Source organism: Hoplias malabaricus, chromosome X1, assembly GCF_029633855.1.
Source record: "Hoplias malabaricus isolate fHopMal1 chromosome X1, fHopMal1.hap1, whole genome shotgun sequence".
NCBI lineage: Eukaryota > Metazoa > Chordata > Actinopteri > Characiformes > Erythrinidae > Hoplias > Hoplias malabaricus.
The window spans coordinates 16,822,427-16,839,555 of record NC_089818.1 but is presented as its reverse complement, the minus strand read 5'-3'; the positions used below and the strand labels follow the sequence as shown (position 1 = coordinate 16,839,555).

General features: G+C 39.5%; 1 protein-coding gene across 3 annotated transcripts; it reads right to left on the bottom strand.

Annotated features, from left to right (window-relative positions):
• Positions 1 to 5,103: 5,103 nt before the first annotated feature.
• LOC136675330 (uncharacterized) lies at positions 5,104 to 15,925 on the bottom strand. Of its 3 annotated transcripts, XM_066651818.1 has the most exons (10): positions 15,788 to 15,925; positions 14,756 to 14,949; positions 11,903 to 11,983; positions 11,100 to 11,207; positions 10,376 to 10,483; positions 8,492 to 8,734; positions 7,324 to 7,374; positions 5,806 to 5,877; positions 5,665 to 5,703; positions 5,104 to 5,569 (listed from the first exon to the last, which is right to left on the bottom strand). In XM_066651818.1, the coding sequence occupies exons 2-9, from the start codon at positions 14,855 to 14,857 to the stop codon at positions 5,683 to 5,685; spliced, it is 786 nt and encodes a 261-aa protein (XP_066507915.1). In that variant the 5' UTR covers positions 14,858 to 14,949; positions 15,788 to 15,925; the 3' UTR covers positions 5,104 to 5,569; positions 5,665 to 5,682. The 3 variants fall into 3 exon arrangements, 2 of the variants coding, with proteins under 2 accessions (XP_066507915.1, XP_066507916.1); XM_066651819.1 differs by lacking the exon at positions 15,788 to 15,925 and having other exon boundaries at positions 11,903 to 11,994; positions 14,756 to 14,882; XR_010796169.1 differs by lacking the exon at positions 5,104 to 5,569 and having other exon boundaries at positions 5,678 to 5,703; positions 7,324 to 7,501.
• Positions 15,926 to 17,129: the final 1,204 nt, after the last annotated feature.

Genomic DNA, 17,129 nt, shown 5'->3' with positions numbered 1-17,129 from the left:
GTATCCACTCTGCACCCTGGAGCAGGTGAGTTAATCAAAGTGTATTTAAAGCAGTGAGAGAGTGAAGAACACACCTCCAGTGCACAGGAATGATGCAGCATTGATCTTACCTGAGATGTAGAGGAAGAACACAGAGAGAATTAAAGAACTCATGAGGGAGTAGAAGTGCATCTTTCTGTAAGAGGCTCCAGAGACAAATACTCTTCCTGCCTCTGAGTGAAGTACATTTGACTGAAGTGTTCTTCCTGTTTCTGACCCTCTCTTACTCTGAATTGGTTCTGATTGGTTAAAAATATATATATTGATTTATTATTATGTGAATTAAAAAAGAGAATAAATCAAATATAATTCAGGTTTAAACTGGTTTAAAGTGTTAACCTAGTTCTGATCTAGATATTTTATTTAAAAAATTCGAAATGAATGACTGTGAGAGTTCATTATTCTTATTTCTGTTTTTCTCAAATCCTTCACTTACCGGAGCAGGAATAAAGGGAGAAGGTTAATCCTGATTTGTGGAACAGGCCGTGTCCAGAAACCTTAATTTATGCTGTTTCCCTGTTCCTAAGTACGGAGTCTGAACACTGGAGGAGCTTCCAGTGAAGGACACATCAGTGTACACTGCCCAAAAAAAGTTACACATTTCAGTTTTACCTAACTGTGTTCACAACAGAGAGGGTGGTCAACCACGAGCACATGGCTCAACCAAGCTTTATGTTCTGGTTTGTGTGTGTGTGTGTGTGTGTGTGTGTGTGTGTGTTATTACAGTCATTGCTGGATCACAGTGCTGCAGTTTGTCTCATTTCTCTTTTCCAGTCAAACGCCCTTGAGTGCCCTCTATCGGCCGTTAGTGCAGCCTTCACTGAGAGCGACAATGACCCAGGATCAGCACAGATCTATTACACAAAACCCTTTAAGAAGGAAAGTCATTTTTGTTTACAACCTTTTGACATTGCGAAGGGAGAGGTATTAACATGTAAATACTTTGTTTGTCCTTTTCTATATAGGTTTTTATGGTGCTGATGTTATCAAAGTGTAGACTTTAAGAAGAATTTCAAGACACGGGGCTCGTTTCCTCGATTCCTCAACAATTCTCTGGTTATAGAGAGGGAGAGTAAGAAATGAGGGGAAGGACAGGGGGACTAGCAAACATTTCTGTTCTATGACTTAAAACAACCTGAATCTTTTTGTACCTCAGTGTTTTATAGTCTGCTGCTGCCCCCTGTTGGTGAGTTGGAACCGTTGCAGCTGCAAAGTAATTTGGAGTTGAAAAAAGTACAACCCTGCACTGATCCACAGTCAGTAGCAGCAAGTGCTGAAATGAGGAAGAGCTCTGAAATAGAGCTGCTTCAATCAGAATATGATATTTCACTCATTGAGAAAGTATTTCTCTCTGGAGACACTAACAGGCAGATGCACATTTACTCCTTCAGGAGTTCTTTAATTCTCTCTGTGTTCTTCCTCTACATCTCAGGTAAGATCAATGCTGCATCATTCCTGTGCACTGGAGGTGTGTTCTTCACTCTCTCACTGCTTTAAATACACTTTGATTAACTCACCTGCTCCAGGGTGCAGAGTGGATACTGAATAATAACATTTAGGACGAGGGTGAAATGTGTTTGCTCAGTTATGACCAGTTTATTCCTCTGATATAGTTCTGAAGCAGTTTTTTTTCAGTCTTTCACTGATTTAAATGTGCTTCATAAACATTTTATTGCAGTGTTGCTTCAGTCTAACAGACCCATACTCTTCACTGTGAAATGACACTGATGTGGTTTTACAAATAAATAAAGGGTTAATAGTAAAAGAAGTGTGAATAAAGCTACTGGAGGGTTGTAGATTGTACTTCTTAATTTACATATTTCTGCACAAGCCTGGTTCCCCTTTGTACACTCCTGCAAAAATATTTTTTCTCATGTTGAAATTTATTACTATTATGACTGTCTGTGAGGAGTTGGTGTGTTCTCCCCGTGTCTGCGTGGGTTTCCTCTGGGTGCTCCGGTTTCCTCCCACAGTCCAAAAACACACGTTGGTAGGTAGATTGGCGACTCAAAAGTGTCCGCAGGTGTGAGTGAATGTGAGTGTGTGTGTCTGTGTTGCCCTGTGAAGGACTGGCGCCCCCTCCAGGGTGTATTCCTGCCTTGCGCCCAATGATTCCAGGTAGGCTCTGGACCCACCGCGACCCCGAAATGGATAAGCGCTTACAGATAATGAATGAATGAATGAATCCATCCATTATCTGTAACCGCTTATCCAATTTTAGGGTCGCGGGGGGTCCAGAGCCTACCTGGAATCATCGGGCGCAAGGCAGGAATACACCCTGGAGGGGACGCCAGTCCTTCACAGGGCAACACAGACACACACACATTCACTCACACCTACGGACACTTTCGAGTCGCCAATCCACCTGCAACATGTGTTTTTGGACTGTGGGAGGAAACCGGAGCACCCGGAGGAAACCCACGCGGACAACACACCAACTCCTCACAGACAGTCACCCGGAGCTGGAATCGAACCCACAACCTCCAGGCCCCTGGAGCTGTCTGACTGCGACACTACCTGCTGCGCCACCGTGCCGCCCTGAATGAATGAATGAATGAATGAATGAATGAATATTATTATTATTATTATTATTATTTGGTATTACAGTGATCTACAGAGGGACGTCATAACACATTTTCTAAAAAGAAGTATCTGTAAAGCAGTTCTGTCACCAATAGAGTCACAGTGGCAGAATACATGAGGTGAGCAAATTAAACTGGAGGTTTAATAGTTTGAAACATGAGATTTGTCATGATGAAAGTATAATGTGTGTGTGTGTGTGTTGTCCTGTTACTGTTTTTAACAAAGTACTGTGTAAATGACTATAAATATATATACTCTATTTATGTAACTCAATAACAATCTACAGACTATCACACAACGTCTCATCATGTTCGTACAGTGAAATTAAATAAATTTGATCTTAATAGAGAGCAGTCTTTCACCAATCAGTCATAAATTTATGAACACATTCCTGTTTCTGCACTCTGTCCATACTCTCAGCTTAACTGATCACACAGGACCTTTAGTCACTCATAGGTGTTTGCCACTTTTTACCCTATTTTCCCAATAGCAGTGACCCCACAAGTCCACCACAGATCGGGTGTGATTTTGGTGTCAAGATCGCTTTCAAGAGGCTACTCAGGGGCTGTGATGACTGCTATGCTGTCTTTGGCCACTAGAGAGAGGCAAAGGTTTACTCCCCAGTAATTGCGTTCATCACCCAACACCTGATCACTGCCTTATTTGAGAGCTTCTTACAATCGTTATCGTGCTTTTGTTGCCTACAAAGACTGTAATTTTGGGAGGTAACTTTTTGTTTTACACTCCTAGCGCCTTTTCTCTCTTGGGAAGATAACAAAACCAAAAATTAAACAAAGAGTGTATATTATTTAATAGCCTGGACTTTTGTTTGTGAAAGTAGGTCTTTAAAGAGTTTTATTTCTCTTTTGCTGTCTGGTTTTGATCCAGTCAGTTTGCTTTCTCCGCAGTTTTACGTCTCATCTAGTTAGTTGCATGTGTCTGAAATTTTGAGTAGTGCAGCTTTCTGGCTCACTTTAACACATCCACACGTAGTATTTAGTTCTATTTGAAACTTACAGTCTGTTCTACACTAATTATTGCCTCTGGGTGGTGGCTTACGATTTGCCTCAGTTTTAAAAACCTGAGTTCCATCCCACCGCATTGTGACACATTCATTACAGGACCACGAACAAAGAACAAAAGGTAAGGGAATTTGTGATTGGTAGATTATTTCTTTGTTGTAACAAAGCTTCTTGGCAATAAATCTGATAACGTTGGAAAGCCTGTTAATTTCCCTTTTTAAATTGTGCCACATTTGTAAGGTACATGCATTTGTGGGATGAGCAGTAGAGCTGAGTGTGCGGGTTGCGCCCAAATCTCCCCAAGAGAAAAGGCACTGGGAGTGTAAGAAAAGAGGCTAAAGAGACCGTACTAAAGTTACCTTCTCAAAATGACAGTCTTTGTAGGCAACCAAGGCTAAGCACGAAAGCGGTTGTAAGCAGCCCTTAAATAGGGAAATGATCAGGTGTTGGGTGATGAACGCAATTACTGGGGAGTAGACCTGTGTCTCCCTCTAGTGGACAAAGACAGCATAGCAGTCAGCCCAGCCTCTGAGTAGCCTCTTGAAAGAAATCTTTACGAGGGCAGCGCCCCCGCCACCAAAATAATACTCGCTCCTTGGTGGTCTTCTGGGATCTCTATTATAGGACAAATAGGGTAAAAAAGTGGCAAACAACCTATGTGTAACTAATACGATTTTTGGCGATTTTGGCAGAGAAGATTTGGCAAATTGTTCATGGGCGCAACCCATACTCAGCTCTACTGCTCATCCCACAAACGCATGTTCCTTACAAATGTGGCTCCATTTAGGGAAATTAACAGGCTTTTCAACGGTGTCAGAGTCATTGCCAAGAAGCATTGTTTCAATAAAGAGATAATCTACTAAACACAAATTACTTTTTGTGCTATGTTTATTTTGGTCTCTGTGTTAAATGAAGCTAAAAAGGGGAAAATGCCCCTGCTCCACTCACTAAATTACTGCTGGTTTTCTCACAGAAATTTAAAAACATTGTGATGCTGGGAGCACATTAACTTGTGAACAACAAATGTTCTTAATGTAGTGTTCTCTGAGGTGTTTGTACCTGAGTGTGGAAATCTCCAGAATAGCAGCAGCTGGACACAACAACATCGAGCCAAATCAACAGCCATCAAAACCTGCTTGTACTGTTACTTATATTTTGCTCTTTTGCACCTCACCTCTATTTCAAATCTCTCTGTTTTTCTGAATTCAGCTGCACTTCCCTTAACAGCTGTGTAGTTGCTGGTTGCAGTAGGTAAAGAGCAGAGAAGCTTTATGTAAATGATAGTATTTCAGTTGTTGAGTTTGGCACTCACTGTGTTCACATCTCAGGAGGAATAGAAAGCACACTTCTACACATTTACACACTTAATGTTAAACTTTGTTTAATGTAACATTTAAAGCACTAAATATGGGCTGTGAAACAGCACAACTTTCCCCAAATATGTTAAACTTAGCATTTAAAAAGCCTCAAGTACTGAATAAATATGTTAATAATATTTTATTAATTATTTTAAAAGCAAGTGTTAAAAAACGAGAAATGCACAAAGCTCACAGAATTTAAAACTAGAGTTGCAGAACAGAGGCAATGGGCCATTTACAGAAAACTGTTTCAAGTCCCTGCAGTGGTCAGAAGGAATAGAAGGTGATGACTATGGGCTCTCCTAAAATATGTGATGAATTAATGTATTCACCAATGCACATATTTACTTTAATATATGAAAACTACACATGGGTATATCATAGTAATCTTTACATCCACTTCACTGTACATTGTGATGTGAATACTTCTATTAAAGCTGTGAAATTACATGTTTTTTTTGGTGTTTTGTGATGAATTCTTTGATTTGTTTGAACTGAACTGCAGCATCCTTCTTCTTTGCAAATGATGTGGTCTGATATTTTGTTCAGAAATATAGCCACGCACAACTGCAATAAGCACAGAAACAACAGAAACATTTAGAACAATTCTAAAAAGTGTAATAAACTCATCAGATAATAAATTATACTGTATTTTGACTCACCTCTTACAGATTTTTACATCACTGCATCGTCCCCGGCAGCTGGAGAGAGTTGGAAAATGGAAACGCTTTAGAAATAAAAGGATCTCTCTGCTTGCTTTAAATCTAAACTGAAATCTAATTCATGACATTAAAGTCACTTACAGTTGTATTTTTGGAAGCTGAGACTACATTGACGTAGATAAAGTCAGTTTCCTGAGCTGCTGCAGATGAAGGCTGTGGATAGTTATTACTATTGATAAGTCAGTCTGATAATGTTTCAGTAATCATATACATTATTGAGGTGTCAACTGCAGAATCCTGTTACATTTTAATACTTAATTTGGATTTGACTTGTAAAATCCAAAACCTTTACAAAGTTCATGATTAAATTCACAATACACATTTCTCATGGATAGAGGTAACATTGTCTTCTCCATATATACATCACAGGCTCCCTGTAACTGCTAAGACAGAGCAGTACTTCACTAACTGCTTGGCCTTGCTCTTTCCCAATCCTACAATCTGTAGACCACTCACTCACACCTACAGACACTTTTATGAGTCCCAGTCCACCTACCAACGTGTGTTTTTGGATCGTGGGAAGAAAACAGAGCACCCAGAAGAAACCCATGCGGACACGGAGAACACACCAAACTCCTCACACACAGTCACCCGGAGCAGGACTTGAACCCACAACCTGTGACTGTGTCACTACCTGCTGCACCACCATGCCGCTCTTAGTCTGATGCCAGTGAGGAGCAATTACTATCAGAACTGGATCAAAGTTCATTCTAGTTACTGTCCTCTACCATACACCTGTAAATCAGAAAAAGCTGGCACTGGGTGGAGAATTCAAAATAAGAACAAAGTAATTTTTAAATTTGCACAGACTTTGTGAACAAAAGATCCATGTTTTAGTTTCTACCATTTCATGCATCCACTCTGTGATTAGGGCATTTTAGGGAGAGTATAGAGGGACAAGAATTGTTTTTAAGAGTGGATATAACCACTCTTTTTTTAGCATTAACTTTGTTCTAGCATTAACTTTAATTCTAAAAGATGCAAACTGCTGCCTCCTAGAAGAGATCTTTTTAAGGACGTCAATGCTCATTTCAACAAGACAACGCTCAAAGCCACAGCTGTGAAAGAAGAAGGTGCAGGGGCTGACTTGGCCTTCTTTTAAACTGATCTGTTCCCAAAAGAGAATGTGTGACACATTCTGAAACACAAGAAAAGACAAGCAAGATCTATATACTGCTGCATAGGCTTAGATTGGTTTGCAGGAAACACAAAACCAACACCTGAAACAATTTACCACAAGGTGTCATTTACTGCATGTATTTCAGCTGTTGTGGAAGAGAAAGGCAGATTTCTGAAGTTGTGAACACTTTGCTGTCAAACCTTTTTCTATAATCTGTTGTAGCATTTAAATTAGTTTATTTTGAAAACACAACATATTTAATTAGGTATAATATGAAATAATGTGCTTTTTTAATGGTTTTTCAGTGTAAAACAGGCCAAAGATAATTTATAGAATCATTCTGGCTTTTTCTCAAAAAACATGCATAAAACCACAATAACAGAAAAAAACACGATACAATAAAGTCAGACACCTTTCTCAGTCTCTGAATGTTTCAGTGATAAACTAAATAAAGTTTAAAGGCAGATTAATGCTCTTACCTTCCTTTTATTGGGTTTCACCTTAGTGTATGTCTTTGAATCTTCAGATTGCTTTTACACACACACACACACACACACACACACAAACACAAACACACACACACACATACTGGTTTCCATGGTTGATGGGGACCAGCTTTTTGAACATCACTTGTGGGGACCACCCTTTCTAAAGGTCCTAGGGGTATGAAAAAAATCAGGTACACTAACTATAGCTTTGTGAGCATATACACGACTTTAAACTTCAGAAAAGTTGAAGTATCTGCTCTGATCTGTTCTGATCGTGCTAAATGGGGACCTCAAAAATATCAAGTCAACATAACTGATGGGGACCTCATATACATATCATTTGCATAATTCACACAGATTTCCATTTGACTTGTGGGGACCTTGTAACAAAATGTTATTAATGAAAATTCACATGCTTTAAGATAGCAAATGCTAAGAATAATGCATTGTTCAAATATCAAATGCATCAGAAAACATTTTTTTAAATATTTAATATTAAAAAATTGTAAATTGAAAGAAAATTTGCAATATTTGCAACAATAGTTACATGTTGCTTAGTTGGTCATTTGTAGAAATGTAGCATGAAGTCAGCAAATGGTGTTAGTGATAGAATGCATCACTCATGTAATCATTTTAATCACATTGCAGAATTTGCTTTGATTAATACTGATTTAATAGGAATACATCTATTAAAGATATTATTGAAAGATAAATCATTGAAAGAGTAGTGAATTACTGTCTAAATTGTTTCCACCATGTGCAAACCTTTTATTTTCTACTGCGAGAACAACTGTTTCTGAAATTTAATATTTTTAAACCAGATTTTAACCATTACTCACATGACACTTAACACTATAATAAAACTACTACTAACTAATTTAACTTAAGCACATTAAACTCACGTTTAAATAGCAGAATTCACCTTTTAATTTTCAAATTTTCAATTCAAATTTGGAAGCAACAATTAAACTCTGTGCCTGGCAAAAATAAAAGGATATTCTTCTTACAACAAACAGCAAAAAAAAGTGCTACATTTAAATGCATGGTATTTTAATTATTATTAAAAACTATTTGAAGTAAAATCCAAATGCTTTTTAAAAGTTAGGAAATGTGCAGTGTGCGTTTCTGCGACGTGTATGTAAACAAATAAATGCCATACCAGATACTTCATGATCTCCACACTATTTATTCTGAAATTTCCTTTTGTAGACTGTAATTGAATTATGAAGGTAGAATTTCCGGTTCTGCCAGCCTCGGTTTTAAAGAGCGTCACGTTCAGCCCATAAACACTTCTCACAGTTTGATGGTACAATACAAGATGAGATGAACAGATTGTCCTTTCTGCTATCTGTACATCTGTCTGTTGCCAAAGTGTTTTCTTCTTCCAAGAGACTTTCAGTACCTGAAAGAGGTCAGATCAGAATTGTAATTGCAAGTAGTTGTAGAGATATGACTAGATAGAACTGTAGACTGGTGGCTGGATATAATGGTTGAATAAGAGATGGCAAAAAATATGGAGTATCAATGTTGATCAAATGCAAAGAGAAATATGGATCAGTATACATGTGAATTAACACATGGAAGACTGCAGGTGAGCACAGCTGACATTTAGGCACAGGAGTGCATGTCTGTATACCTGTGAATTAGAAACAGAGAAATATGGGTCAGTATGGCTGTTGATTAGACACTGATCAGAGAGAATCTGTACTGTTTTGAATTAAGCACACAGAAGAGTACAGGTCAGTATGGCTGTGGATTAGACACAGAGGAATGTGGGCCAGTGTGGCTATGGGCTGGACAGGAAGGACTGCAGGTCAGTCTGGCTGTGGATTAGACACACAGAAGAGTGCAGGTCAGTATGGCTGTGGATTAGACACAGAGGAATGTGGGCCAGTGTGGCTATGGGCTGGACAGGAAGGACTGTGGGCCAATATGGCTGTGGATTAGACACACAGAAGAGTGCAAGTCAGTCTGACTGTGGATTAGACACAGAGGACTACAGGTCAGTGTGGCTTTGGATTAGACACAAAGGACTGAGTGTCAGGCCTACAGTACCGAGAGACCAGCAAAGAGTTTAGGTAGATGATATAGTGCAGCGCTAAACGATACAGGACAAGTTGTGGGACTAAAAGCTGAACTGCTGAAGGCTGTGTTTGACAGGAAAGCTGAAATTGTGGTGTCTGCAGTTTGGCTTACTGCTTCGTATTAGGTGGCCAAGTGGCTAGGGATGCCGCAGTGTTTAAGTAGTGTGGCATGGTATGGGAGAGGGGTACTGGAGCTACCACTCAAGTTTAGTTGAAGAATTTAAATGTGCTAAGGTGAGTCGTGAGATGATTTTGTCAGGATTGAAAGATGCAGTGGTAAAAGCAGCAGCGCAAATCATTAAAGCAGGAAGGAAGTGGAATCCAAAAGTGGCCGTCCAGGTAGCCAGGAGCTCATTAGATCTAAAGGATGTGATTGGCCAAGTACAATGCGGAAGACCAGGCCTTGGGTCAGGTGATTCATGGAAAGCTTTTAGTAAGGCCACATAACCAGAGAGAAGGCAAAGGATGACTAGTTTTATTTGTGAGCAGGAGGCGGCGGGGTGTGCAACAGTAGCGTCACTGCCTGCATTCACACTTCGAGAACAAAACAGGCCTTGTGGGGACCTTCATCACACAACAATACGGTTCCTTATGGGGACCTGTCTCACACATCAATACGATACCTTAAGGGGACCGATTCTGTGTTATAGCTCTCATAGATTCTACCCACACACTGACTGAAGGAAAGTGTGTTGTGGGGACGACGTAAGTGTCCAGAATAGAGTGACAATTTACCAAGAAAATAGCCTCAGTGGAGGATAAAATCTGCCCTCCTCATTCCTCTACCTTTACCCTTCCAGGTGCAATACCGTAAACTGACTAGTGTAATAATTCACACTAAATATCATCACAAAAAGCTTCTTGCCTTTTTCTATCTGCCTTAAAAAACAACAAAAATAACAAAAACATGACAAAGACAGGCTGTAAAATTATATCAGAAGTGACTAACTTCATTGTACCGCTGAAGTGCTGCTGTTTGGATGAGTAGCATCATGCATTTTGGTCTCGGAGTGGAGAGAGGGACAGGAGTCATCCTCTGCCATGTTATTAGCTGCAATGCCAGTCGACTGAAAACACATATCATAAGGACAATATGTTAAAATACAAAAAACAGAAGAAACACATGGTCAATTCAAGCTCAATACTGCATAACATGCAAATAAACTGACCACTTGGTCATGTAACATATCTAAGATGAGTTGCCTGGCAACCTAGATCAGACATCAGAGACAAAAATTAAAATAATCATTAAAATACATTGTCCTGTCAAGCCAAGTTCTGTCTGCATTCACACTTCGAGAACAAAACAGGCCTTGTGGGGACCTTCATCACACAACAATACGGTTCCTTATGGGGACCGATTCTGTGTTATAGCTCTCATAGATTCTACTCACACACTGATTGAAGGAAAGTGTGTTGTGGGGACGACGTAAGTGTCCAGAATAGAGTAACAATTTACCAAGAAAATAGCCTCAGTGGAGGATAAAATCTGCCATCCTTATTCCTCTACCTTTACCCTTCCAGGTGCAATACCGTAAACTGACTAGTGTAATAATTCACACTAAAAATCATCACAAAAAGCTCCTTGCCTTTTTCTATCTGCCTTAAAAAACAACAAAAATAACAAAAACATGACAAAGACAGGCTGTAAAATTATATCAGAAGTGACTAACTTCATTGTACCGCTGAAGAAGTGCTGTTTGGATGAGTAGCATCATGCATCTGGGTCTCTGAGTGGAGAGAGGGACAGGAGTCATCCTCTGCCACGTTATTAGCTGCAATACTGGTCGACTGAAAACACATATCATAAGGACAATATGTTAAAATACAAAAAACAGAAGAAACACATGGTCAATTCAAGCTCAATACTGCATAACATGCAAATAAACTGACTACTTGGTCATGTAACATATCTAAGATGAGTTGCCTGGCAACCTAGATCAGACATCAGAGACAAAAATTAAAATAATCATTTAAATAAATTGTCCTGTCAAGCCAAGTTCTGTCTGCATTCACACTTCGAGAACAAAACAGGCCTTGTGGGGACCTTCATCACACAACAATACGGTTCCTTATGGGGACCTGTCTCACACATCAATACGATACCTTAAGAGGACCGATTCTGTGTTATAGCTCTCATAGATTCTACTCACACACTGATTGAAGGAAATTGTGTTGTGGGGACGACGTAAGTGTCCAGAATAGAGTGACAATTTACCAAGAAAATAGCCTCAGTGGAGGATAAAATCTGCCATCCTCATTCCTCTACCTTTACCCTTCCAGGTGCAATACCGTAAACTGACTAGTGTAATAATTCACACTAAATATCATCACAAAAACATGGTCAATTCAAGCTCAATAATGCATAACATGCAAATAAACTTACCACTTGGTCAAGTAACATATCTAAGATCAATTTTCAAATTAATTTAGATTTGAGTACAACTTTTACTGATTACGAATAGCTCCTGGTTGGACACTGGTACCTGCTGCTTAGTTTTCATGTTGTGCTCATCAGTCCAAGCCTTTAAATGTACATCTCCAGTGGCAGTTGTTTCTTCAGTTACCTGTGAACACACTGTTCTTAAATAATTTGCCTTCTGATTTTATAGGGATTGTATTTACTTAATTCTATGCAATATGATGCAGTATTTATTGTGTAATTTAGTCTGTAAACACTAAGACTTTTCCACCATAATTTGTAACATGTAAATTTATTTTTTTATTTTTTATTATTTATATAAGATATTAAATAAATAAGTCATTATTACTGCTGTGTTCTTTAACGTGTAACCAAACCTTCAGTAGCTTCTCAAAATATATGTGACTTTGATTTCCTGTTTAATAATAATAATAATACATTTTATTTCATAGGTGCCTTTCTGTCACACAAGGACACCTTACTAAGAGTACAAAGTAAACAATAAACATAAATAATACCGAAAAACACACAAGTATACAGTATTGGGAAAAAATAAACAATGCAACTGAGTCATTTTAAAGAAAATGCTATCTTAAAACAGGTGGGTTTTGAGTGAAGACTTGAATTGTGGGAGTGAGTTTATGTTCCGTATGTTGGAGGGTAAATTGTTCCAAAGCTGGGGAGCAGAGCGGCTGAAAGCTCTAATTCCCATGGAAGTGAGACGGGCAGGGGGAACAGTCAAGTGAATGGAGGAGGATCTGAGGGTGCGAGAGGGAGTTACAACATGGAGGAGATTGGAAAGATACGGTGGAGACAGATTGTGGATGGCCTTGAATGTTAACAGAAGGATCTTGTAATCAATGCGTAACTTGACCAGAAGCCAGTGGAGCTGTTGCAGAACAGGAGTGATGTGGTGGATGGAGGGGGTTCTAGTGATGATACGGGCAACTGAGTTCTGGACCAGTTGAAGCTTATGAAGAGATTTGTGGGTAATACCCAAAAGGAGGGAGTTGCAGTAATCAAGGCGGGAAGTGACAAGACTGTGGACAAGGATGGCAGTGGTATGGGGAGTAAGGGAGGGGTGGAGACGGTTGATGTTACTGAGATGAAAATAGGCAGACCGGGTAATGTTATTGATATGAGATTGAAAAGAAAGAGTACTGTCGAGGATGACACCCAGACTCTCTACTTGTGGGGAGGGGAGAAAAGAACAATTGTCAATGTTAAGAGAAAAGCTGTCAGTTTTGGATAATGTTGATTTAGTACCAATGAGAAGAACCTCAGTTTTCACTGTTTCGCTGTTGAGTTTAAGTAAATTTAGGGAAAGCCAAGATTTTATTTCCATTAAGCAGTCAGTAAGGGAGGGGGGAGGGAGGTTGGAAGTGGGCTTACAGGCCAGGTAGAGCTGGGTGTCATCCGCGTAACAGTGGAAATTGACGTTGGCCATATTGATATTGAAATATGACCAAGCGGAAGAATATAAATGATGAAGAGCACACCTGAAGTGACAGGAGAAGGGTGGGACGTGGAAGTTTTAAGCTGGATGTACTGAGTGCGGCTGGAGAGGTATGATTTGAACCAGTTTAGAGGGATCTGAGTGATACCAATGGAGGATAGTCTATTGAGTGTGGGGCGACAGATAGTTTCAAATGCTGCACTCAGGTCCAGGAGGATGAGGATGGAGAGTAAACCAGAATCAGTTGCCATTAGGAGGTCATTGGTGATTTCTATGAGAGCAGTTTCAGTGCTATGGAGAGGGCGGAAGCCAGATTGGAACTGTTCATACAGTTTGTTTTGAGATAGAAGAATATATAGTTGAGACCCTACTATTTTCTCAAGACTTTTGGAAATGAAGGGTAAATTTGAGATTGAAATTGTTAAGATCAGCACCAGGTTTTTTTAAGAATTGGAGTAATTACAGCAGTTTTAAAGGATGGAGGAACAGTTCCAGTGGAAAGAGAGGAGTGGATGATGGCAGAGATGAGAGAGACCAGAGAAGGAAGACAAGCTTTAACCAAAAATGTGGGGAGAGGGTCCAGCTGACATGTGGATGGCTTTGACTTACGGATGATATTTGAGATTTCTGAAGTGGAAGGAAGCTGAAAGAAGGAGAAAGAATGAGTGAGAGGAGGAAGTTCAGAGTTGATATGACCCTGCGGTGGACATATCTCCGGCGTGGCAGGCAAGTTATGTCCGGATGGGGCAGTAATGAAGCCGGCAGAAGTGCAGACAGGTGGTGAAAACGCAGCCGGAGAAGCTCGATAACAGTAGTGCAGCAGACCCACCAAGGGTTGATGAGTCAATGCCAAAAGAGCCCAGAGAAGCACCGAATATGAATCTTGCCGATTAACATTGTCGGGCAGCTTGGACAGGTGAGCAGAGGCAGGAGGGTCTTGATGGCCCGAGCAGAACAGGTAAGAAATAGTCCGTATACCCCAGTCAATGGAGTTGGGTAAATCGTTGATCTTGTTAAAAGATGATGGTTGATATTGTCTGATAAGAACAATCGCAAAGTCCTTTAGTCCGCTAAGCTAGACAACTACAAGTTTTAAAATTACCGGCGAGCAGTGGCAGCAAACCACACCAGCGTTCACTTTGTCCAGTTGCCAGATGTTCCCAGATCTAATCCCTGTTTGTGTTGCGTTTCCTGTGTTAGATGATTGTTGTTTAACTCTGTGTCACTTAAAGTTGCAATCTGTGATCAGCCCCTAAGACAATCTTATACCACCTCATTGAAATTCTTTTTTAAGTGTCTTAATTTTTATTCTTATTGTGCATTTAATTGAAAGTGTAAGATTAATTAAACTGTATATTTGTAATAGTTTCAAATTTTAATTCATTGAACTACAATGTCTCATACATTCAATACATAGTGCAACACTGAGCCATATGGTACACTGTGTACTATGCAACATACTTGTTTTCGCCATGGGCAGTCTTCACCTCCATAGTCATAAGTGACGTCGTCTCCTCCTTTAATGTCATTCCCGGCAAAAAAAACAAAGGTGTGCATTCCCATTCTGGTCAATTTTCTTCATCCTGCAGTTTGGACGTCCATGGCCATTATTAACTAGTCGTCCAAATGATCCATCTCCTCTACAGGCATCGTTACTTATAAAGATAGAAACATAAAACAACTGTAACCCCTTTAAATAACAGATGAGAATCAAATGTAAAACAAAATCATCAAAGTCATATGATATTGTGTTATTAAAAACCAATGGGGTTGTCTACCTTGCAGCATGGAAATCATACCCTGAGGGTCTGACACCTCTGTCCTTTAATGGCTGTATAGTCTAGCTCCTGACTTATCTATCATGTCCGCCTTAAACACTTCAGGGTCACTATCTATTCAGCATATAGCTGTGAAATAAACTATGGAAGTTTCTGTTCTTGCTCTTAAAAGCGTAGTGAAATAAATGACACTGAAACTGACTTACATAATCAACATTGTCTACTCAGAAAACAGAAACTAAACTTAAATATCTTGCGCAATGCTAGCTAACGTTAGCTTTAAAGGTAGCACAGTTTCATCGCCCATAGCTGCTTGAAGCGAACTTATATCAGCTTTTCTTTATAAAACCACGAGGCTGAAATGGCGTCCTATCAACCCGTTTGGTTCGAATTCTTCCGTTCCACCTTAAACTGGCACAGCTTACTTTAAATGTCTATGCTTGATATGCTCTATGTTTAATTTCTTTGAATGTAAGCGTGGAAAGGTTTGTAGTTTTATGTGTTAACTATTCAAACGGCGCGACATAACTGCACCTTAATTTGTATTAAACAGAAAAATTCGAACAAAAAGCGAGTTAACAGGGCGCCATTTTCAGCCTCGAGCTCGGAGCAGGGCTGGCCTTTAAATCCATGAGGCGTCATACCGCTCTAAACAGCGCCTAAATACTCCACTGTTCTTTATGTAGTATATTTAACAGAGGCAGTGGACACTTACTGGACACCTTTCAGCACCTCACCGCCCCGCTGTGCTCTGACGGAGGTTTAGAACTCTAACTCGCTCCCTGGTTAATTGTGAAGGGACAGTCGGCGTCCGGCGCTGATTCAAATTAAAAGCCTCCAACACAATCCGCAGTCACGCAGAAAAATAGTGTTTCATATTTTAGTGTTAGTTTAAATGTAAACATTTGCAATTTAAACACATTTACAGACTTTTGATTTAAGTATTTAACAAGAAAAAATATATATATATATTATATAAAATATAACAAAAATATAAAATATATATATATTTTTTTTCTTGTTAAATACTTAAATCAAAAGTTTGTAAATGTGTTTAAATTGCAAATGTTTATATTTAAACTAACACTAAAATATGAAGCACTATTTTTTAAATTAAATGTATGATGTTTGTTTTTGTTTATTTAATCCCAGTCCACTCCCTCCCTCCTCACTTTCTTCTTTTTTTTTTACTCCCTTCGTCTTCACTCCCTCACTTAAACCATATACCAAGGGCAATGTTGTAGGGTAAAGATATTGCAGTGGCTCTTTAATTTACATAAACCCCTTCACATTGATTTGTGTGCTACTATATAGTATTAGTCATAATATTACTAAAGCTAGCTAGTTGGAAAATGTCGTAAAAAATAGCTAACTATTCATTCATTATTCATTCATTAATTATCTGTAACTGCTTATCCAGTTCAGGGTCGCGGTGGGTCCAGAGCCTACCTGATCTTGAAGATTAATTAGAGCTAACTAACCAAATCTGAGTTCTGAAAACTGGTTATAATGGTTATGTGCTTACCTTGTGCTTTACTTTCGCTCCTCGGCACTTGCTCTTAGCTCCTTAGATGGCATCCCCTGCAAATAATCTTCTTTCTTGTCCATCAAATTAATTGCCATGTTTTACACTGAAAATGTCTTCTGTCCAGATGAAATCATTCCTAATGGGGACCCGGAAGTGGGCGGTACCCGACCATATATGTAAGAAGTGTGTTTTCAGAGCATAGAGTGCAATGACAATGGGGACCTATAAGGGGGCGCTACCACACACTCACACTGACGGATAAACATGTGTTACGGGGAAACTCTAAAAACCACACGGGGCCACTATGGGCAGCTCCTACATTCGTTTAAAAGGGTTTTCCTTATGGGGACCTGATTTTTGGTCCCCATACCGCAAGAGGTCCCCACGACGTGACTGTGTAAACAGTTTTTTGTCCCCATACAGTGGGGTTTACCAGAACACACACACACACACACACACACCAGCCTTACTATTGTTTAAACAACCAAAATCATTTTACTGAGAAATGGGCTTCAAAACCTGCAAATCT